At 35.5% G+C, this 25,193-nt stretch overlaps 1 protein-coding gene across 1 annotated transcript in view; it reads right to left on the minus strand.

Annotated features, from left to right (window-relative positions):
• Positions 1–25,193, minus strand: part of ammecr1 (AMMECR nuclear protein 1) — a 64,146-nt gene that overhangs the window by 7,305 nt on the left and 31,648 nt on the right. The window contains exons 3-5 of the mRNA XM_084136681.1: positions 20,816–20,930; positions 4,476–4,566; positions 4,240–4,336 (exon numbers count right to left, since the gene is read on the minus strand). Of these exons, the coding sequence (XP_083992807.1) occupies positions 4,240–4,336; positions 4,476–4,566; positions 20,816–20,930 (303 nt within the window). The remainder of the gene's footprint in view (positions 1–4,239; positions 4,337–4,475; positions 4,567–20,815; positions 20,931–25,193) is intronic.

Below are 25,193 nucleotides of genomic sequence, written 5' to 3' on the forward strand. Positions count from 1 at the left end.
TATCTCGTTCTCGTAAACCATATCGTGCTGTCAAAATGGCTGAAAAACAAAATTCAAATCTTCTACTCAAATAATATTCGATATAATAATATTTATATATCTGAGTGGCTATTTGAAAATAAAAACTTTGACTTCCTTATATTTGTACAATATTATTTATCCAGCATATTTTTACTTAACCTGTTTTGAATCTTATTTAATGTTTTAAATAAATGTCATAAAAACAAGATTTTGTCCGAATTGTGAAACCGAAAATTTAAATGAAATATATTTGATGTTCTGTGGAGAGCCAAACCTTCTCCATTCAGTGGATACCGTTGCTTCTGGTTTGTGTATTTTAATTTACAGACAAATCTACAAAATATGTTGTCTCCCAAAAACTTTCCCCTCATCTAAAATATAAAACATGTTTATAGACTGATATTTTTCTGATGTTCTACATCAGAGTTGTTGTTTAGGAATATATAAACAGATGGTTAAATATACTGGTAATGAATATTCTATGAGAATTTAAACCAAGTTTTGACTGCTAATGTCACATCCATAACACTGGAATTGCACTTATGCTTCGGTAAATCAAGCCGTCAACTTTACTTTTTTTTTCCCCACAGTAGCACGAAAATTACCTGTTATTTAAACTGTGATTAAATTTCAGCAGAAAGCAAGCAAAGAAAGTGTCTAGGTTACAACTGCAACCTCTATTCCCTGAGAACAGGGAAGAGACACTGCATCGAAGACTTTATGGGGAACGTATTCCACGTGAACCGGTGTCTGAAAAGCTATCCAATCGCGGTAATCAAATTTGGGAGGCCGAACAGAATCTGTTTGAAGCTCCCGTTCATGGTGGCCTTACTAGAGATTTCTCTATGAGATGAAGCCAACCTGTATACCACTGGGTGACCAAGATTGGCACCACCTACTACATAAACCTGATGACTAACACAAGAGGCGGCCTATGACAAGGTATGCAATCCTACCTATAAAAAAGGGAACTTCAGGGCCCTAATTCCTATTTTTACATATCCTATCAAACATACCACTTAATACTTTCTAAACAAGGAACAGAGGTCTTAAGTTTAACAACCTTATAATAAAGACCTACCTAAACTTTATTCTCAGAATTAAGGCCTACAAACCCAAAGGCTAGAAAGGGCGCGCTCACTACCAAGCCAGATTCCGTTTTAATGGGAAAATATCATCATCGGTCCAGGCCTCAAGCCTGATGTAAGAAGTGCCTGGGGTAAAGAAAATTGGGGGTGAGGAAGAAGAGAGAAGAGGGTGGTAGTTATTCACCCTCAGAGGAAAGGGATCCTTCACTGACGCTGGAGCACCTGTGCTGGATCACCTCCCTCAGATCCCTCTTCTTCCTTGAGAGGTGACGCTGAACCTCTGGCCCTGTCTCCGATCCTCGCACCGGGAGGGGCCAGGACCCTCTGGCTGTCTGGGCGTGGATTCAGACCGCAGTGGAATGCATGATTTTAATACAGTCGAGCGCGCCTTCGCCTCTCTGAACTTTTCCATCACCATCCCAACGGAGGCACCAAAAAGTTCAGATGGCGAAACCAGGGCATCGAGGAGAAAACCCTTTTCTTTCTCCCCGATGTCAGCCAGGTTCAGCCACAGATGTCTCTCCATGGCCACCATCGACCTTCCAATCGAGGCAGTGGTTTGTCTGGTGGCCCCAAGAGCCAGATCTGAGGTGCGGCGCAGTTCGCCCACTGCGTCAGGGGAGAGACCCTGAACCTGATCCAAATCCTTCAGCAGGTCGTCTTGGTATGCCTGTAACATACATCGTGTGTAAAGCAGCCCCAGCCTGACCTGCTGCCGCGTATGCCCTGCCATTCAAGTGAGATATCATCTTGAGTGTTTTGGAAGGCAGGACCGGAGCTTTCAGTGCCGAAGCCTCTCCAACAGCGAGATAGTTTGCGAATGTCTCGTCGATTGGGGGCATTGACACATACCCATGTTCACACATTCCCTCAACATAAGCATAATTTGCTCACTGTTGGCGATGGATGCGTGCAAAATATGGGTTCTTCCATGCCTTCTTGATCTCAGTATGCAGATCAGGCAGGAATGGAAGGCTCACAGGAGCTGGGGAATTATGGCCAGAAAGGAACCATGCGCAGAAGCGCACTCCATAACACCCAAGAGCTCATCATACGCGGAGCAGGGAGGCTGTGAGGATTCAGGTAGTACCTCTTCTTCACCCTCATCAGACATCTCCTGCTCTCTTGGGCTGGGTGCCAGCAGAGCACTTGCTGCTGGATCAGAGGATGTAAGAGATAACACATTCTCTTCCAGCAACTCACCCTCGCAAGCTTATGACGGTCTTGAGAGAGAAACACCTCTCTCAAACTCATCAGCGAGCTCATCTGGGAACCCCATGATCCAAGTCTCCACTGTGCCTCAGCACAAGCGGGACCCGAACCACTGGGCACAGATGCCTGTTCCTCTTCCTTCAAGAAGAGGGCCAGACACAATCAGGTCTTTCAAGAACTGATCGTGCGTGCTCTTCGCCCAAACAGTAAATGCACAAGGTGTGTGTGTCATCTGGTGTCAGATACCTGAGACACAGATCCACACACTTCTTGAAACGCTTATCACTTGCCATAATTGTTTCTTACCCTTTTCAGGTGATATCAAATCAGACAAAACAGTCCCTGAAGACAAAAAAGACATGTTCTCTAGGCGCCCCTTTTATACTTCCAGGTCGCACTAGTAGTGACGTCATAGGCTGTCGCCGGTCAATTTCAATTGCCGTGATTGGATAGCTTTTCAGACAACGGTTCACGTGGAAGGCGTTCCCCATAGCGTCATCGACGCAGTGCGAGTTCCCTTTCGAAAGGGAACTCCCTTTGTATTTACAGGAGCTGTCAAGTTTATCAGTGAATGATTCCGCACCGTCACCAAAACTTGTTATAATCGACACTGTCCAAACTGCACAATGAATATCTTATTTAAATAGTGTTTGCACTTTGTTAGTTATTATGAAAGTATTTGTGAGAGTGCAGAAGTCGAGATGGCTACAATGCTCAGCAGTGCAATAGGAGTAGATCTAAACTTACTGCTACAGCCAACATTTTTCACGATTAGTTAATCTTGCCAGTTGTAATAGTAAAACCGTAATAAAAGTTTTCCAAAAGAGTTCCACGTAATATTTATAAGCAAAGACATTACTATCATAGCCCAATTATAGCATTGAAGTCTTCAAAGAGACACGCTTCTTTAACCCCTTGACCAGCAAGAACACAAGCTGAAAATAACATACCCAAAATGAAATGGCTGCATTTCATGAACCCTTCAGTCTACAGGCATAATCCTGGTCTCATTTGAAACCACACTTGACAATTTAAGAGAACCTCAAATTGAATGAAAAGTGACTACAATTTTTTTGTATGATATACTTTAAAGGGATAGTTCAGCCAAAAAATGTAAATTCTTTCATTAATTACTCACCCTCAAGTCGTTTTAAACTTGTAAGACTTTCGTTCATCTTCGGAACACAAATGAAGATCTTTTTATGAAATCTGAGAGCTCCAAATCCTTCCATAGACAGCTACGCAACTGACACGCTAAAAGTTCATTAAGTAAAACTAAATCCATATGAACTGAGCAGTCCAAATTTTCTGAAGAGACTCATTGCTTTTATATGATGAACAGATTGAATTTACACTTTTATTCACATATAAACATTGATCAGCTAACATAAACAAGCACAACCAAACCTGCTTGACGCGAAAAACAAACCTCTTTTGGAAGCTCAAACGTCACTGACATGACAATGAACATCATTGGTTCTCGCATGTCAAGCGAACAACAACTGATGTGTGAGTTGATGAATGTAAATAAGTGAATAAAATCCTAAATTCAATCTGTTCAATCAATTCAAACTAATCTTCATACTTCATAATGCATGTATACAGTGCAACAGCAAAAAATAAATGTTACAATTGTTTAAAGCTTATATATAATCAACTAGTCAAGCAATACCAAACAGGACCACATGGAGATGCCAAAAGACGGTTCAAAAGAAACAGATCCGTTCAGAATTACTAAACAAGAAAATACAAATGAAAAATAAAAACCTTCTAAATCTGCTGCCTATGACATCCTGTGAAAAATGCCCTTAAGAGACTAGTACCATTGGGCACAAGAACTAAAATATTCTAAACTAAACTAAAATAGCCTTGTATTGTATAGTGATCAAAAATTGTTTAGAAAAGGTAATTCTCTCACCTGGTCAATTTAATAGTCTTCCTGAAGTCATTTGTGATGGTAGCTTTGTAACCTCCCTTTCGAAGTAAGGAATCTATGGTCTGAATGTGGTCCCATCCTATGGAGAGAGAACAAATTCAATCCTGTTTTTTTCATACTGATTGAGTGTTACCTTTTGGCCTATTCTTCATCTTGTTTCTGCTGTTATATTGTAACTGAATGCAGATAAAACTCAGGCAAGTGTACTTTTTTCTCACCTTGCTCCTTCGCAACCTCTGGCAGGTAGGTGGCGGTGCGCTTTGATCCTTTTTCATTAAAAAATTCTATCCTAATGCCGTGAACACCCACCTAAGAAATAAACACATTTTGAAAAATCTTTTTTCGATTTGATCTCCATGTAACTGATAAATACTGTCACTTTGGTTCTGACAATGACATAAAAATTGTAAGTTAGCTTTTGGAGAGGGGACCAATTTAAGGATACGCATTTTCAGAAATAATTATAAGACAACGATGAGTCATCAATGATGTAAGAAAATGTTGGAAGTTGACAAAAACATGAGACGCATACAAATGTAGATCATTACGTTTCCTCCTCACTTAAAAAAAATCTGTTTCTTCAATAGGACTTTCACTTAGAAAAAAACAGCACACCTGAATTGTTTATTCAAATCCCTAACCCTAGGTATGAGCAATAGTGATGCTTGCATTACCAAACACCACTGATGAGAGATTCCTAAAGCAGCTGCTACACTTTACTTCTAGTGGACTATTTTGCTTCTGGGTTTGTGATGTGTAAACACAGTCTAGCTCCGAACTGGGTCACTGTTGACAAAAGGTACAAATGCATATGTAATGGCAGCAGAACTACATAACACAAAGACTTTGGTTCTAATTTCCAGGATCTGAACAAAATATGTTTTTGTGAACAGAAGGGAAAAGAATGCGAAAATGATGTGGCAAGAGGATAGTGACTGGTACCTGCATGACACATTCAATCAAACCGTCATGCTATTTTAGTTTTTTCAAAGAAAGGCAGTGTGAGCGGAGAAACAAAACAAACATTATTATATAAAGAGCTTGAAAAGACTAACCAAAGGTGGACTTTATACCAGTCTTTACTAAGGATCTCAAATGGTTCTTTAAATAAGTCAACACTAAAATAAAAGACTAACACCGTGTCCTAACCAGACGCGATAAGATTCCAGTGACAAACAATCTGTCTGTCCACACCAGAGGCGACGAGACTGAGATGCGACAAAATCAATAAAAACCCAAAGTCAATAAGAACAGCGTGTGGGCGGGCTCTTGCGGCAAATGCACGGCACCAGAGCTTAATCTTGACGGCACTCACAAGGAAATGGATAAGTACATAATCCAATTCACAAATATGACACCATTTAAACATTATTAAAAATACATAGTTACTAAAATACTGAGTTACTAAAAGAATCTTTGTCATAGAATACACTTGTTTGTTCACAGTTAGAACATTCTTGTTTACATTTGTTTAATTTCAATCTGAGGTCAATTATCCATTGTTGCTTTTAGGCAACAAAGTTGGGGGCACTAAATGAACATGGAAAAGAGACCTTTTATTGCGTCGTGGCGTCGAGCTGGGTCTGGTTAGGACACGGTGTAACAATACTCATTTTTATTAATACAGTACAGAATGAATAGAACCAGATAAAGAGACAAGTTGCTTTTTAGACATTCTCATGCATTTGTGAACATATTCTGAGAATGTACGAGAAAGACTAGAAGGCTAAAACATGGCAGTATGACAATTTGCTTGTAAATTGAATTCCTGTAGATTGTTAAGCTGTCTACCATTGTACTGTTGAAGGCAAGTCAACCTTTAATACCCCTCACCTTGGGTCTTTTTGGAGGTCTTTTTGGAGCTTTTTGATTTGACCTCCATAAGGGATAAATGGGAAATAGAGATTTTTTTATTTATTTATTTTTTTTAAACAAAACAAACCAATCCAGAACAAACACAGACCCAGATTACAGAGCTTTCATTAGCCAGCTATACATACACGTATATCTGCGTTATTCAGAGAAACCTCACAGCTGAAGCTTTAACGCAACTTCCACTGTATATGATAAAATATATTCCAGATGAAATTAGATTGTATTATTTATTAATAATATAACCATATAATTATAGTCATTTTAAGATGAAATATAACTTCTTAACATGATTATAAGGCTGCACAGAGAAAGTGCTTTTTGATATGTGTTGCTTCAGTTGTTCCTACTTTTTTTACAAACTTTTTTGGTGAATCATGATTTATTCGTGAAAACGTTTGTATGCAGATTTCAGGCACAAATTTGTGCGTACGCATGCTTAGTGAAAAAGACCCAATGTCATTGTTTTCCAAGTGTGTCCGGAGGCTTTTTTCTGCATGTGAAGCTGTTTTCAGGGTTTGCATAGAGTCTGGGGATAGTTATACTTAATTTTTGCAGGTTTGCATATAATTCAGTGTTTGTATTCCCTGTGAGGATAATCTATTTTACTACTACTGCTGCTAGTAGTAGTAGTAGTAGTAGTAGTAGTAGTAGTAGTAGTAGTAGTAGTAGTAGTAGTATGAATGATGAGCACTGGGGCAAAAATCTGCCTCTGTGCCATGTCATTATATTCATACACATTAAATGTAAGGTTGACCAATATGACAATATAATCGTATATACCTTCGCGCTCATACTGATGCGGCGAGTATAAACCAGGCTTCACACATTCCACGTAAAGAGAATTGATGTGCTATATCGAAATGCAGGGCTCAAAAATAGTGGTTTTTGCACCGGAAGAACATTTTCATAGTTCCTATAACTGTTGGCAGATGCACCCGCTTTTTGGTATGTTCGCACCGCAGGAACTAGGAACGATTTTAGATATATGAACGCCTAAAGGACTAAACGGACTAAAGTAGCTCCTACTGCAAAGTAGGGTTTAACCCAACATAATAGGCCTTTATCACAGTCCACGTGTTGTCAAATCCACCTCTGATTAGTAGCGTAAATGAATTTCCACCTGCATTATCGTCAATGGACGGACACCAGTTTTAAGAAGAAAATTAAACTAATTAAGTTGAACTTAACAATAAACGTCAATATGTAAAACTGTTAATTTAGACTTACATCCTACCCTACAATGCATGTCATATTTTATTTTATCGTGTAACATTATCTGAGAGACGAGATTGTCAGCGCTGCCCGTGTTGCCAGTCACGAGATTTTGCAGCACAAAACTCAAGTTACTGCCAGAGGAATAATCTGATTCAATTTTATTTTTAATGTTATTTTGTTTATTTTTACATTATATTACCACCCATTTTTGTCTACAGTATAATTCTATTCAATCATTGCACTCAAACACAGAGGATATGACTCTTTTACATTCAAATCAGTTATTTTTGTATAATTTTGCATGGGCTGGAAATGTAACTTCAATTTGATCTAATTTCTGGCATTGTAAAATGAGTGCATGGAAAAAATGTAAAAAGTTTTCCCTAAACCTTTAATTTAATCCCCCAAAATACTTCAGTCGTAATTAATTTTTTTTTTTAGTTTTGTCTAATTCTAATGCTCTTTAGTGTGATATGTTGTTTGTATTGTGTTCTTATAGATCTGTAAAGGTAAACAGACTCTAGAGTATTGCATACACATACAGTATGGCTGCAATATTATGACGCCTTTCTTTCTTTGTTTCACAATACTCAATTAATGATAAACTGATCCACTGATGGTAAACTGAGGTTGGTTTCTTTAGAAGTATCTGTGCTGAATTCTACATACATAAATCACAACAATCCTGTGCTATGGGCACAGCCATTGATACAGGCTACAGAGGACGTTCTTTTACGTTATTATTTAAAGCTTCTGCTTTTTGAACGAGGAAATGTGATAAAGGCATATAGGAACTACCAGTGACATAAGTGTACATTGATTGGACAAATACATGTGAAACCCTGGCACCCGCCATTTTTTTAAATCCGTGTAAACTGTTTATAGCCTATATAGCAAACAGCGATAAAACAGCAAAACAATGATAGATGAAGCTAATTTTTCATTTGCATTGTTCTTGCATTCCATGTAAAAAGTCTAGCGAGTAAAATAAAATAAAATGTACCAGCCAATGGCGACTCGAGTTTCAGTGTTCATAGAGGGTTGAATAAGTAAAGTAAATACTCAAATAAAAGGACACAAATACAATAGAGTGGTGTAGAGATGATGTCAGAACCCAGAAGACTAATTCGCCAGTGGTTCCTTCAAGATTTTCCTATGGAGTTTTTCCAATTTATGAGTAAAATAAAACCAGTGGTAAACATAACTTGACGATACTTTGATGTTTTGTTCTACAACAAACTGCACATACCCATTAAAATAATCCCCAAAAATTATTTACTCCAAATCTTTTTTATTGGTTTTCAACGACAGTACAGAATAAAACATCATAAACAGTATTAAGTAAGATATTGTCCATTATTAACCCCTTACATGATCTCCCCCCCCACCATCCAATAGCTCAGAAAAAAATAAAAATAAAATAATAATAATAAAATAATAATAATAATAAAAAAAATAAAGGTAACAAAAAATAAATAAGTAAATAAATCCCCTACAAAGATCCTCCTAATAAGTGAAAATTATGTACCATTGCCAGTTGCAGATGCACAAGGTAAACCCTTAATGTAATTTAAAAAGGGATTCCAAGTCTTGTAAAAGGATGTAAGTGAACCAGAGAGTGAATATCTTAACTTTTCATATCTTAAAGTCCAATACAGTGAAAAATGTCCTGTATCCACCTGTCATGCGTCGGAGGGGAAGCATGCCTCCACTTAAGAAGGATGGCCCGTCTGGCCAAAATTGTAGTAAAAGCAATGACTTTACGATCTCGGGCAACCAAATCAGGCATAGGGGAAACCCCAAATAGGGATATAATTGGATCAGGGCCAATATTAGTGTTGATAGCTTTTTTAAGCGTCTGAAATACATTAGACCAAAAGGACACCAGCTGCGGACAAGTCCAAAACATGTGTAGATGGTCGGCAGGAGAAAGTTTACAACGGTTGCAGGCAGCACTCTTTGTCTGGAAAGATTTTTGCCAATTTGGCATTGGTTAAGTGCGCTCGGAATAGTATTTTACATTGAATTATGCCATGCCTTGCACATATGGAAGAGGTATGTACCTGGTTCAAGATGCTATTCCATAGGTCCTCTGTAAAAGTAACACCGAGGTCTTGCTCCCAGGTATCTTTAAGAGTGGCATTAGTGTCAGAATTAATAGAATTTATTAAATTATAAATGACTGAGATTAAATGCCTGTGGTTGCAAGGCCTCCTTTAGCTTTAGGAAGTTGGAGAATTGATTTCTTAAGGCGAGCAGGTTTATTCCCCCATAGAAATGACCGCAAAATACTGTCAAAGCCAGTAAAGAAAGATTTCCTAATACAAATAGGTAAGTGTTGAAAGAGGTACATAAATTTGGGTAGAATAAGCATTTTGACCAAGTTAATTCGACCTACAAGGGATAGAGGTAGAGAGGCCCACCTACACATAAAGTTTTGATTTGTCCACAAGCGGTTGAACATTTTTTGCAAATAGATTATTATATGAATTCGTAAAGAGGACCCCCAGGTATTTGAAACCATCAGGCGCAATCTTGAAGGGTAAGAGTGATTGTGGAAGTTTTTTAGCTTCAGAGTTAACCAAAAAAACTGGGGGTAGGGAGGCAGCAGGGTTTGAGACATATAATAAAAGGTCGTCAGCATAAAGAGAGAGCTTGTGAACTAAACCATGACGAGAAATTCCCTCAAAGCCATTGTGGCTATGGAGCCAGATAGCTAAAGGTTCTATGGCTAGATTAAAAATTAAGGGAGAAAGGGGGCATTCCCTGTCGCGTCCCACGCTGAAGCGAGAAATAGGGTGATCGTATGCCATTAGTATGAACAGATGCCATAGGGGAGGAGTAAAGAAGTCGGATCCAGGAGATAAAATTAGAATCAAACCCAAACTTTTCCAAAATAAAAAACAAATAACCCGAATTCCACCCTGTCGAAGGCCTTCTCAGCATCCAGAGACACAATAATTTCGGGTAAGTCAGATGGGCGGGAAAAGAGAATGTTGAGAAGCCTTCTAGTGTTAAAAAAAAAGAGTGTCTTCCTGGGGTGAAGCCTGTCTGGTCATGAAAAATTAAACATGGTAATACACGTTCAAGGCGAGAACATAAAACTTTAGCCAGAATTTTTAAATCTATGTTCAGAAGTGATATTGGTCTATAATTACCGCAAGAAATAGGATCTTTATCCTTTTTAAGGAGCAAAGAAATCGAGGCCTCGGATAAAGGAGGAAGGCAGCCCACCTTAAAAGAGTCATTGAAAAGCAATGCTAAAGTAGGAACTAAAAGGGGAGCAAAAGCTTTATAAAACTCAACTGTAAAGCCATCAGGGCCAGGAGATTTTCCCGGTTTCATGGAATTAATTGCTACCTGTATCTCTAATTCTGTAATTGGGTTGCCTAGATTCTTAGCAGTGTTTTCATCAATTGTGGGATATTCAAGCGAGTTGAGAAGATCTAAATTTGTAGTATTATTGGGAGGGCTTTCTGAAGTGTACAGTCTAGCATAATAGTCTGAGAAAACCAGGTTAATTTCAGCTGGTTCCGTAACTAATTCACCTGTTGGCGATCTGAATGCTTTGAAAGCCTCCCACAAGGTGTGACTGCTAACATCTGGAGTCTGATTGAGTTCGAAGTAAAACTTAATATGCGAGGAAAGGAAATCTTTGAATGCGCTATCTGATAGCCCGGAGGAGGTGAATCTCCAGGGTGGGGGCGACGGTCTGTTAGTTGGCAAAGTTACGTCAATAGATACTGGGGCATGATCAGAGACCACTAATGCGTGATAAGTGCACGTGGAAATACAGTGTAACAATTTATTATCTACCAAAAAGAATTCAATTCTAGAAAATGTATGGTGAACATGAGAAAAGAATGAAAAAGCCTTGCCTTGAGGGTTTTAAACCTCCAAGGGTCAGAGAGTCCCAGTTGAGAGGCGTTGTTTAGCACCACGTTAGCTGATTTTGTTAGAGTAGACTGTTTAGAGGAAGACCTGTCCATGGATACGTCTTGAACCAAGTTAAAATCCCCTCCAATAATTATATGATGTTAATCTACTTTGGGTAAGCTTGAAAAAAACTTAACGAAAAACTCATCATTGTCCCAGTTGGGGGCATAAATGGAAGCTAAAATTACTGGTATGTTTTGGAGTTTGCCCGAGACCATAACAAAACGGCCATTTGGATCTATAATAGTATCAGTGTGTTCAAACATAACTCTTTTATGGATAATGATAGCAGCCCCGCGAGCTCTCTGAGAGAATTTGGAATGAAACAGGTGACCCATCCATGATCTCTTGATACGCAGTATATCTACCGTTCGTAGGTGAGTTTCTTGAAGAAACATAATATCTGCCTTGAGATCCCGTAAATGCGCTAAAATCTTACTAGCTTTGACGGCACTGTTCATCCCCTTGGTGTTCCATGACACTAAGTGCAGGTTTCCATCACTTAACATTATGGTATTAACCATTCTGTGAGTTTAACGAAACAGGATCGCATTGAACTGGCCGAAAGCATTCTGGATCCACATATAGAGAAAAAAAGAAGAGAAAAAAAGAGAAAAAAAGAAGAGAAAAAAAAAAAAGGAAAAGAAAAAAGGTAAAGGAGACCAATATAGCCAACATCCCCCCACCCCACAACTAACCACCCCCCACCCACCTTTAACAATTAACTTGCCTGAGCACTTAGTCTCGACTTCCGCTAATGCTTCTATCCTTCTGGATCTCATTCCCGTTCCAACAGTAAGCCCTATAAAACTTGAACTTGAAGTTTAAAACAACTTTTTATAGCATAAAAGTACAAAAGGGAAGAGCCTCAACAAACAAAAATAAATAAATAAATAAAAATAAGTTGAGTAAAAATAATTGTATACATATACACAATACACAGTACACAATAAAAATAATAATAAATAATAATAGTAATAGTTTTTAAGGTGAAGTTGCCAGCTATGAGGCAACCCATGTGATTTTGCAATACAACAGTACGAAGAAAAATGAAACCTTAGGATAAATAAATGTCTAGATAAATAAATGCCTAGTCTCTGCATGCATATGCACATATAAGAGTTGGCCCTATAATTGTAAAATGATATAGTTTAACCTGAAAACAGTCGAACAAAACAATGGCAGAAATAACTAGAAAAAAAGTTTGTTGAGACAAACTTTAAGTTGGCTTGAGAAAGCCGGACCAGAGAGTTTGAAGAAGTTAAAAGTAGTTAGAAGTTTTAAGTAGTTTGAAGTGTAAAGTAGTTTAAATTTTGATTGATAAATTAGTTAGAAAGAAAGAATAGTTAGAAAGAAAAAAGATTAGTCAGAAAGAAAAAGAAAGAAAGATTAGTTAGAAAGAAAGAAATATTAGAAAGAAAGAAATATCAGTTAGAAAGAAAGAAAAAAAATTAGAAAGAAAGAGAAAGATAGATTAGTTAGAAAAAAGAAAGATAAGTTAAAAAGAAAGATTAGTTAAAGATAGATTAGAAAGAAAGATTAGTTAGAAAGAAAGAAAAAGAAAAGATTAGTTAGAAAGATAGATTAGAAAGAAAGATTAGTTAGAAAGAAAGCAAGCAAGCAAGCAAGAAAGATTAGTTAGAAAAAAGAAAAAAGATTAGTTAGAAAGAAAAAGAAAGATTAGTTAGAAAGAAAAAGATAGATTAGTTAGAAAGAAAGAAAGATAAGTTAAAAAGAAAGATTAGTTTGATAGATTAGAAAGATTAGTTAGAAAGAAAGATAAGTTAAAAAGAAAGATTAGTTTGATAGATTAGAAAGAAAGATTAGTTAGAAAGCAAGAAAGAAAGATTAGTTAGAAAGCAAGAAAGCAAGCAAGAAAGAAAGATTAGTTAGAAAGAAAGAAAGAAAGATTAGTTAGAAAGAAAGAAAGAAAGAAAGAAAGAAAGAAAGATAAGTTAGTTAGTTAGAAAGATAGATAGATTAGTAAGAAAGATAGATAAGTTAGTTATAAAAAAGAGATAGATTAGTTAGAAAGAAAGATAGATAAGTTAGTTAGAAAGATAGATTAGTTAGAAAGAAAGATAGATAAGTTAGTTAGAAAGATAGATTAGTAAGAAATAAAGAAAGATAGATAAGTTAGTTAGTTAGAAAGATAGATAGATTAGTAAGAAAGAAAGATAGATAAGTTAGTTAGAAAGATAGATAGATTAATTAGAAAGAAAGAAAGAAAGAAAGATAGATTAGTTAGAAAGATAGATTAGTTAGAAAGAAAGAAAGAAAGACAGATAAGTTAGTTATAAAAAAGAGATAGATTAGTTTGAAAGAAAGATAGATAAGTTAGTTAGAAAGATAGATTAGTTAGAAAGAAAGATAGATAAGTTAGTTAGAAAGATAGATTAGTTAGAAAGAAAGATAGATAAGTTAGTTAGAAAGATAGATTAGTAAGAAATAAAGAAAGATAGATAAGTTAGTTAGTTAGAAAGATAGATAGATTAGTAAGAAAGAAAGATAGATAAGTTAGTTAGAAAGATAGATAGATTAATTAGAAAGAAAGAAAGAAAGATAGATAGATAAGTTAGAAAGATAGATTAGTTAGAAAGAAAGAAAGAAAGACAGATAAGTTAGTTATAAAAAAGAGATAGATTAGTTAGAAAGAAAGATAGATAAGTTAGTTAGAAAGATAGATTAGTTAGAAAGAAAGATAGATAAGTTAGTTAGAAAGATAGATAGATTAGTAAGAAATAAAGAAAGATAGATAAGTTAGTTAGTTAGAAAGATAGATAGATTAGTAAGAAAGAAAGATAGATAAGTTAGTTAGTTAGAAAGATAGATAGATTAGTAAGAAAGATAGATAAGTTAGTTAGAAAGATAGATAGATTAATTAGAAAGAAAGAAAGAAAGAAAGATAGATAGATTAGTTAGAAAGATAGATTAGTTAGAAAGAAAGAAAGACAGATAAGTTAGTTATAAAAAAGAGATAGATTAGTTAGAAAGATAGATTAGTAAGAAATAAAGAAAGATAGATAAGTTAGTTAGTTAGAAAGATAGATAGATTAGTAAGAAAGAAAGATAGATAAGTTAGTTAGTTAGAAAGATAGATAGATTAGTAAGAAAGATAGATAAGTTAGTTAGAAAGATAGATAGATTAATTAGAAAGAAAGAAAGAAAGAAAGATAGATTAGTTAGAAAGATAGATTAGTTAGAAAGAAAGAAAGAAAGACAGATAAGTTAGTTATAAAAAAGAGATAGATTAGTTAGAAAGAAAGATAGATAAGTTAGTTAGAAAGATAGATTAGTTAGAAAGAAAGATAGATAAGTTAGTTAGAAAGATAGATTAGTAAGAAATAAAGAAAGATAGATAAGTTAGTTAGTTAGAAAGATAGATAGATTAGTAAGAAAGAAAGATAGATAAGTTAGTTAGAAAGATAGATAGATTAATTAGAAAGAAAGAAAGATAGATAGATAAGTTAGAAAGATAGATTAGTTAGAAAGAAAGAAAGAAAGACAGATAAGTTAGTTATAAAAAAGAGATAGATTAGTTAGAAAGAAAGATAGATAAGTTAGTTAGAAAGATAGATTAGTTAGAAAGAAAGATAGATAAGTTAGTTAGAAAGATAGATTAGTAAGAAATAAAGAAAGATAGATAAGTTAGTTAGTTAGAAAGATAGATAGATTAGTAAGAAAGATAGATAAGTTAGTTAGAAAGATAGATAGATTAATTAGAAAGAAAGAAAGAAAGAAAGATAGATTAGTTAGAAAGATAGATTAGTTAGAAAGAAAGAAAGAAAGACAGATAAGTTAGTTATAAAAAAGAGATAGATTAGTTAGAAAGAAAGATAGATAAGTTAGTTAGAAAGATAGATTAGTTAGAAAGAAAGATAGATAAGTTAGTTAGAAAGATAGATTAGTAAGAAATAAAGAAAGATAGATAAGTTAGTTAGTTAGAAAGATAGATAGATTAGTAAGAAAGAAAGATAGATAAGTTAGTTAGAAAGATAGATAGATTAATTAGAAAGAAAGAAAGAAAGATAGATAGATAAGTTAGAAAGATAGATTAGTTAGAAAGAAAGAAAGAAAGACAGATAAGTTAGTTATAAAAAAGAGATAGATTAGTTAGAAAGAAAGATAGATAAGTTAGTTAGAAAGATAGATTAGTTAGAAAGAAAGATAGATAAGTTAGTTAGAAAGATAGATTAGTAAGAAATAAAGAAAGATAGATAAGTTAGTTAGTTAGAAAGATAGATAGATTAGTAAGAAAGAAAGATAGATAAGTTAGTTAGAAAGATAGATAGATTAATTAGAAAGAAAGAAAGAAAGATAGATAGATAAGTTAGAAAGATAGATTAGTTAGAAAGAAAGAAAGAAAGACAGATAAGTTAGTTATAAAAAAGAGATAGATTAGTTAGAAAGAAAGATAGATAAGTTAGTTAGAAAGATAGATTAGTTAGAAAGAAAGAAAGAAAGACAGATAAGTTAGTTATAAAAAAGAGATAGATTAGTTAGAAAGAAAGATAGATAAGTTAGTTAGAAAGATAGATTAGTTAGAAAGAAAGATAGATAAGTTAGTTAGAAAGATAGATAGATTAGTTAAAAAGAAAGAAAGATAGATAGATAAGTTAGTTAGAAAGATAGATAGATTAGTTAGAAAGAAAGATAGATAAGTTAGTTAGTAAGAAAGATTAGTTAGAAAGAAAGAAAGATGAGATAGAAAGATAGAAAAAGTTTGAAGATAGAAAGAAAGAAAGAAAGAAAGAAAGAAAGAAAGAAAGAAAGAAAGAAAGAAGATAGATAGAAAGAAAGAAAAAGTTTGAAGATAGATAGATAGAAGCCAACTTAATAACAATGTAGCCTCTAGTACATTCAGGTATGCATACCTAAATACGTTAAATCAACAAAATAATCGATGCAATAATCATGTCAAGCCAACCAAACAGTTACTATAGACGGCATTGAGCGGATAGAAAAACTACTATAATTTCCGACTCTCTGGTGTGACTGAAAAGGGAGGGAAAAAAGAAGAAAAAAATAAAATAAAAATAAAAAAGGCAAAAATAACCCCGCTTTCAGCACAAAGTAGAAACATTGGAAATAGTTTCTGTAACTTGCATCAATTTAACCGCTAGAAAACTGAGAACAGCAATTAACCCCGCCGGCTGGTTGACTGTTGGACAGTTATGGCACATGATCCGAGGAGCGGGCAGCTGCAACAAAGATCTCGGCCTCCGTCACTGAAGATAACATCTTCTTACCTCCGTCTTTGGTCCAGATTGAGAGCCGTGCGGGGAAAAACAAAGTTGGTTTATATCCAAGGTTATATAGTTCTGCCATAACGGACCGGTATTTAGCGCGTTCAGTAGCCACTTCAGGCGTGTAATCCTCGTAGATGGCGACCGGGTTGCCTTGGTAAACCAGTTTGCCTCTTTTGGCTCGAGCCTCTCGGACAATCAACTCTTTTTGACGGTAGCGGTGGAGCCGAATGATAACTGGCCTCGGTTTCTTCCCGGTCGCTGGTTTACTAACAAGAGCTCTGTGTGCCCGGTCAATCTCCGGCAGAGAGGGTAAGATTTCTTCTCCCAGAATGTCTGCGAGGACCTGCGCGAAGAAAACTGAAGGACGTGGCCCTTCGAGTGATTCCGGTAAGCCCACAATACGAATGTTGTTTCGGCGGCTGCGTGACTCAAGGTCCACAACTTTATCTTGTAATTTCGCATTACACTCAGCCATTGTGGCGCAAGTCGTTTCCAACGCCCGCACCCGTTCGTCTAGATCATTGGTACTCGATTCGAGCGAGGCAATTTTATGTGTGTGGTCCGAATGCGATCAATCTTCTCTTCGAGCGTCAAGATGGTTGTTTTGAATTCGGTCGATAAGGCCTGGCGATGTTGCCTGGTGATGTTGTACCATCGCCGCCATGTTAAGCTCGCTAGCAGCGTCATCTACAGAGTCCGTTTTCGTTTCTTTTTTGCTCTGCTTAGCCGATTTAGAAGTCATGTTTAGACAGAGTTACAGCGTGCGCAGTATATTTAGTTCAGTTTTGAAACTAAATAAACGATAAAATTGGCTTAAAATGTTGGGTTAAACTGAAAGATACGGGAGCAAGAGACAACACGTCTACTCCATTACCCCTTAAACCGGAAGTCCCCAAAAATTATTTTGAAGCAGTTATATTTATTTTTGCAAACATACGTTTATAATAAGTAACTAGATAAGATGGATAAGTTTTAGCTGTATATCGAGTTTGTACGATATATCGATATATTTTTTTGAAACGATATGGAAGGAAGCAATACCGTTTATATGGATACAGTAGTTTGACACGAGCACATCTGAAAAATAGCGGAGGACGCAGTGTGAGCTGCTGCAGTGAAAGTACATAGTACATACATTTGTCCTAAACATGTTATATTAAGGGCTTCAAAATAACTGGTAAGATATATTTAACAAGTTTAAAGCAGCTTGCCCTGCCAGATGCTCTGACAGATCTGTTGCTGACTGACAGATAAATACTTACGCTGTTTAATGCGTTTGATATGTGGTGCTTTCTTCAGTGCTTAACTTACATTTCACAGGTATATTCTCTATCTGTAAATGTTAGAAAGTCAAACAAATATGTCCATTTCACTGTCAGGAGAGGCAAACTGTCACTTGCCTTCTGCAAGTGAATCTTCGCTAAAATTCAAGCTTCTGTGAATGAGCGCCACCGCGCGCATGCGCACCAAACAGACGGAGCACAACAGAATAGTAGCACAATAATTCTGACTAAAATATACATATTGCTAAAATATTTGTTGCTGGAGACAAAAAAATATGCCATATGTGGAATTTTAAACCTACAAGTATATTTTTATGAAAGTGACCATTATAATGGAGTAAACAAATGCAGGCTAATATAATTAGTTTGTGCTTTTGTTTTTATTTTAGCCTTTAGTCAATTTAAAAACAAAAGCATTATTTTATTTTTTTGATTGTAATGTTACAATGTTAGAATGTAATGTGATTTTAACCACCTTTTTGCACATCATATACTGCATAGCCTACATTACATTCACTATATTTGTTTCCATATCCTTCAATATCAACATTGTTTGTAGGATATCATTGGGTAGGATGTGAAATATATATATTTTTAAATAAATACAGGTTTTCTTTATCCAAATAGAAAAACATAGAAAGTACTGAGATATATATCGTATATCGCCATTTAACCAAAAAATACAGATGATTTTTTGGCCATATCATCCAGCCCTAGTAGAACTCTAGTATTGTCAAGTTATGAATACCACAGGCCTGATTTTACTCATAAATTAAAAAAGTAATAAAAAAAATACAATACAGAAAAAAATTATAATTATAAAAAGCAAAAACCCATAGGAAAATCTCAAAGGAACCACTGGCTAATTAGTCTTGCGAGCTCTGATGTCATCCCTGCACTACTCTCTAACCACATATACATACATATATATATATATATATATATATATATATATATATATATATATATATACAATGAGGAAAATAAGTATTTGAACACCCTGCTATTTTGCAAGTTCTCCCACTTGGAAATCATGGAGGGGTCTGAAATTGTCATTGTAGGTGCATGTCCACTGTGGGAGACAATCCACAAAAAAATCCAGAAATCACAATATATGATTTTTTTAACTATTTATTTGTATGATACAGCTGCAAATAAGTATTTGAACACATGTCTATCAGCTAGAATTCTGACCCTCAAAGACCTGTTAGTCTGCCTTTAAAATGTCCACCTCCACTCCATTTATTAGCCTAAATTAGATGCACCTGTTTGAGGTTGTTAGCTGCATAAAGACACCTGTCCACCCCATACAATCAGTAAGAATCCAACTACTAACATGGCCAAGACCAAAGAGCTGTCCAAAGACACTAGAGACAAGATTGTACACCTCCACAAGGCTGGAAAGGGCTACGGGGAAATTGCCAAGCAGCTTGGTGAAAAAAGGTCCACTGTTGGAGCAATCATTAGAAAATGGAAGAAGCTAAACATGACTGTCAATCTCCCTCGGACTGGGGCTCCATGCAAGATCTCACCTCGTGGGGTCTCAATGATCCTAAGAAAGATGAGAAATCAGCCCAGAACTACACGGGAGGAGCTGGTCAATGACCTTAAAAGAGCTGGGACCACCGTTTCCAAGGTTACTGTTGGTAATACACTAAGACGTCATGGTTTGAAATCATGCATGGCACGGAAGGTTCCCCTGCTTAAACCAGCACATGTCAAGGCCCGTCTTAAGTTTGCCAATGACCATTTGGATGATCCAGAGGAGATGATCCATGGGAGAAAGTCATGTGGTCAGATGAGACCAAAATAGAACTTTTTGGTCATAATTCCATTAAAAGTGTTTGGAGGAAGAAGAATGATGAGTACCATCCCAAGAACACCATCACTACTGTGAAGCATGGGGGTGGTAGCATCATGCTTTGGGGGTGTTTTTCTGCACATGGGACAGGGCGACTGCACTGTATTAAGGAGAGGATGACCGGGGCCATGTATTGCGAAATTTTGGGGAACAACCTCCTTCCTTCAGTTAGAGCATTGAAGATGGGTCGAGGCTGGGTCTTCCAACATGACAATGACCCGAAGCACACAGCCAGGATAACCAAGGAGTGGCTCTGTAAGAAGCATATCAAGGTTCTGGCGTGGCCTAGCCAGTCTCCAGACCTAAACCCAATAGAGAATCTTTGGAGGGAGCTCAAACTCCGTGTTTCTCAGCGACAGCCCAGAAACCTGACTGATCTAGAGAAGATCTGTGTGGAGGAGTGGGACAAAATCCCTCCTGCAGTGTGTGCAAACCTGGTGAAAAACTACAGGAAACGTTTGACCTCTGTAATTGCAAACAAAGGCTACTGTACCAAATATTAACATTGATTTTCTCAGGTGTTCAAATACTTATTTGCAGCTGTATCATACAAATAAATAGTTTTAAAAAATCATACATTGTGATTTCTGGATTTTTTTTTTTTTAGATTATGTCTCTCACAGTGGACATGCACCTACGATGACAATTTCAGACCCCTCCATGATTTCTAAGTGGGAGAACTTGCAAAATATCAGGGTGTTCAAATACTTATTTTCCTCACTGTATATATATATATATATATATATATATATATATATATATATATATATATATATATACACACACACACAATTTATTTTAATATAATTTATTACTCTTTGAACCATTTGTAATACAATCACACTGTTTAAACTGAAGTTTTTACGTTATTAAATAGTAGCTTCGTTTTAAAGGGTTAAGTGTTACTGTCAAAGTAAAGTATAATCGTCGGTTATTGGTTTTAGCCATAACTAGTTGTGAATTATCAGTTACTGGTATTAGGCCTGAAATTTCATTTCAGTAGTGTCATTTATTTTTAAAATGTGTGCAGCAAAAAACCTTAAGTGAACAAAGTTTTTGTTTTAGTTAATTTTGTGAATAAATGATATACACAGCATGCATGTATTAATAACTGGTAGTAATTGATTCTGTGCTCTTACCTCCCAGTCTAAATAATCTCCTACATCCTCAAAGTTGGTGAGCAGAGACACTGAGCAGAAGAGGCGCTGCAGCTCGTCCCTCGTCATGGGGGGAAAGCGACTGTCTTTAAGGGCACTGTGAAGGGGACATGAAGATGAGATTTAAGACAAAGCACGTCATGGGAGCAGTATGACAACCCCAATAGTATAATTTACATTAAGGTAACATTTTAGATTTCATTTTTATTTATTTGTTTGCTTTATGCCAGGGGTGCCCAATCCTGTTCCTGGAGATCTACCTACCTAGAGTTCAGATCTAACACACCTGACTAATTATCAAGTGCTCCTGAAGATCTAAATTAGCTGGTTCAGCTGTGTTTGATCAGGGTTGGAGCTGAACTTTGCAGGAAGATAGATCTCCAGGAACAGGATTGGGAACCCGTTTTATGCCATGTCAGCATCTAAAGGTGGTCGCACACCGGACGAGAAGCGCAGAGTCGCGTCTAGTATCGCACACCAGACACTCACAATCTGTTGTCAACAATATTGCTATGTTTTACAGACATCATGAAATTAAGATAATGTATGTACTGTAATGTACTATGTAACTGGTTCCTCCAGTGGGTGGCACCGTGGCAGTGAATGTAATCACGAAAGGCAAAAGTTACATAATGCTTTCGCACTGAGGTTAGTGTACGAAAAAATATGGCACAGAAAGATTAGAAAGAGCTACATTTATTATATATTTCTTCCTGTATGTTTAGACTTTATTCAAGCTGCAAAATTATTAATGTAAAACTACATGTATCTTGCAGCACAGGGTAAACCAGTATGTACAATGACGTTTTGGAACAAAAATAATGTAATTTAAAAGAAAACAATGTTAATAGCGCTCTGGATTTTAAACAGCCTCTTGAATTGTAGCTGGGCGCCACAGACAGAAGCCAAGTGGAGCCACCAGTGTGCGTACAATCATAGAAAACAATGTGTTGAAATTTTAAACATGGCCCGACACGACAAGGCGCTTCTCGTTCAAACACACAACATACGTTAGTTCAGTTTGCATTACATTAGTCGTGTGTGTGTGTGTGTGTGTGTGTGTGTGTGTGTGTGTGTGTGTGTTTGAATAAAGACTACCACTGAAAGTTTTATCTTATGTCTATGTTAATTTTTAATTCCAAACAGTCCAAATCACAAATGTGGCAAATAGTGACAGATCTCTCTTAATACGACAAAAATGGCTTTATTCAACCACATCGCGTCTGAACGCATCTGGAGTTGGGAGTTTAGAATCAATAATGCTATTACAAGAAAGACAGCAGCGGTAAAAATTATGTTTATAATGCTAGAACTATTGCTATGGAGCGAGATATTTAAAACAGCCTTTATCACTTACTGGTTATACTCGGCACAAGGGATGATCTACCAGTGCAAAATTTCAAGTAAAATAAATCAGGTTAAAAAAAAATATATATATAAATTAAAAATAATACAGGCATATATATATATATATATATATATATATATATATATAAAAAATAAAAAGGAAACATTATGAACAAACTTACTTGATAACAATATTTATTATATCAAACCTATTGTGAATAGAACATAAGAGCTGAAGGCCAGAGTTCTTTAACAGATATTATTTGTAATAATCTGGTTGCACAGCATAGGCCTACATCGCAAGTGTATAAAAATGGAGTAAACTAAAAAATGCGAAGGTATAAATCCAGCCTCTTTTAGAATACCATTAGGAATAAGCCCTACATTTCCCAAAAAGAGTGAAAATCTGTTTGGCCTGTTGGTTAAGGTTTGATGAATAACAAAAATGTAACCTCCTTTCACCTTATTTTTCCAGGTTAATTTTTTGTTAAAATAAATCAATTCAATTTAAAGTTTGAAATCAAACTTCCCTGCACCATTGTGTGTAGGGTAAGCCATTGGGCAATGAAAATTAATCCATATCACTATCCAGCGTCCAAGTTGTACATTTAAAAAAATTCAGTAATTCTTCCTAATAATTATGTTGTAAATTTGATAAATTCATGACATGTATCACTTTATTCTATAAAACCTATTTTGTTTGAATTCATTTTCAGTACATTCAAATAATAAATATGTTTTGATATCTTACACTCCCAAAATGAGAGGTGACGCAACCGCACAAATGAACAGACTAAGAAAACTATTTTAAATGGTATTTCAATAAGAAATTATAAATAAAATACTGTGGCATAATTTTAGGTTTGAAACCTTTCATATAAATAAATTTTATAAATAGATACCAGTAGTTTTAAAGCTGTTGAGAACTGAAAAACCTTTGTCCGGCAATTTGTATATTCTCAAATATCAGGGTGGCACAACTGTAAACATGGGTCATTGGAATTGACAAGGTAATAACAGTAAACATAATGCAGCATCCAGAAACCCAAATTGATCCTTGTGGCAGAGAGAAAAAGGTTTGTAGATCTCTCTCATATAATGATAAAAATAGCTATTTTCAAGTGTGGGTAGGTTGGTACACTTTCCATGTCAGACGGTACAACCAATGTAAAACTAGGAAATGCTATTTTATGATAAACTTCTTTATTCTATGTATGAACTTGCTACCATAAGCAAAAGATAATACAGGCATCCAAATAGAAGCCTGTTCAATGTCAAATTAGTTGCATAAATCGGATGGCGCAACCAGGAAGTCTGGTGGTGAAACTGCAATGAATGTCACTATATGAAATAAAAAACATTATTTAAGCTAAATAATACATTTAAGCTAAGATTGTCTATTCTTTTTTTTAATTATTGTTCTAAAACGTTAGGTTTAAGTTAAAGATGTTTTAGACTTTCCATGATAATTTTAAAATAATTTTAGATGCCACTATCATATCAAATAAAGAAAAATCGGTCACACTTTATTTTTAGGTGTCTTTAACTACCATATATTCACATATGGGTAGGTTTAAGGGTGAGTTAAGGGGTAAAGTCTCAACAGTGTAATTATAGACTGTGCTGAAGGTACACAAAGTCAGGCAACAAAAACCTATTTCATGACTTGAAACAATATCTGTTAGCACATGCAGAAACGAAAAGAAATGATCTTTTCTATTAAGAGATTTATTTTAAGGAAAAATTAGTGGAAAAGTGTAAAGAATTCAAAAATGTGAAGTGTTTGTCATGTTTGTTTAATTAATGGTCTGGTTTCTACAAATGTCACTTATTCAGCCCTATTCGGATGGGATTAACTACAAGTGTAGTTGGATTAATGTAATTTACGACAGGACGTCTGTAATAATAATGGCCTATTCGCAAAAGTTATGTCTGGTCGAACAATGTTTTAATTAAATTCAGATTGGATTGTGTTGGTAATAGGCATTGGTAACTGACATTGTCCGTAATGATTACTGAAATAGCAATTTGAACTGGACTAAAATCACTGAGAAGCTCAGGTAATAATTGCTTTACCCCACCTCTCCATGTAAAACTAGTCCAGTACGAATAGGGCTTTAGGAGCAAAAAATCTGCCTTTAAACTTTAAAGAGATAAAGATTTTGACATTTACCGTGATAATTATCGTTATCGACTTATTTTTTTATATTTTTTTGCCCATATCGCCCAGAACTAAGCAGCATCAAATATTTAAAAAAAAATCATCCACCCTCTCCTTCACCAAAGGACAATGCATATCCTGGGAGCCTGGTTTCTCCCAAGGTTTTTCCTAAAAAAAAATTTCTCCATTCTGTCACCTTGATTGAGTTTTGGTTCCTTGCCACTATTGCCTTGGCTTTTGGCTTGCTTAGTTGGGGACATTTAATATTTAACAATATTACTGATCTGCCTTAAGGTGGATCATGATGCAATTTTCTTTTAGAAACAAACTTTGTTGTATTATTTATGTTATCACTGTGAAGCTGCTTTGATACAAACTGTATTGTAAAAAGCGCTATATAAATAAAGGTGACTTGACAATGGCTGTTATAATGGCTCCATGTAGATATCTGCCTCATAATTCATGCCTAAGAACATTTTATTAAAAAGACGTGCTTAAAGACATGAACAGTAAATGAACACAAAAAAAAGAAAAGTTTTGAAGTGGATCAAAACATTTCATCAAAGTTGAATGAAATACTCGTTCTTGTCTTAGGACAGCTTTGATGAACTTTTTTGATCCACTTCAAATGTTGACTACTGTATACAAGAGTCAATGCAGTTCTATTGTCAAAGTTTTTATCTTAGACTGTCTGGCAAATTTAGACCTTTATGCCTGGCTCACACTACAGGAGTTTTAAAATCCTAACCGACTGTAAAATCTGGCTGCAGCACACACTTAAGGAGAATCTTTGCAGATGTTCTTCCCTCAAATCTTAAACATGTTCACACTACAAGATTTGAAAATCGCGGC

Source organism: Abramis brama, assembly GCF_963993115.1.
Source record: "Abramis brama genome assembly, chromosome: 15".
Taxonomy (NCBI): Eukaryota; Metazoa; Chordata; class Actinopteri; order Cypriniformes; family Leuciscidae; genus Abramis; species Abramis brama.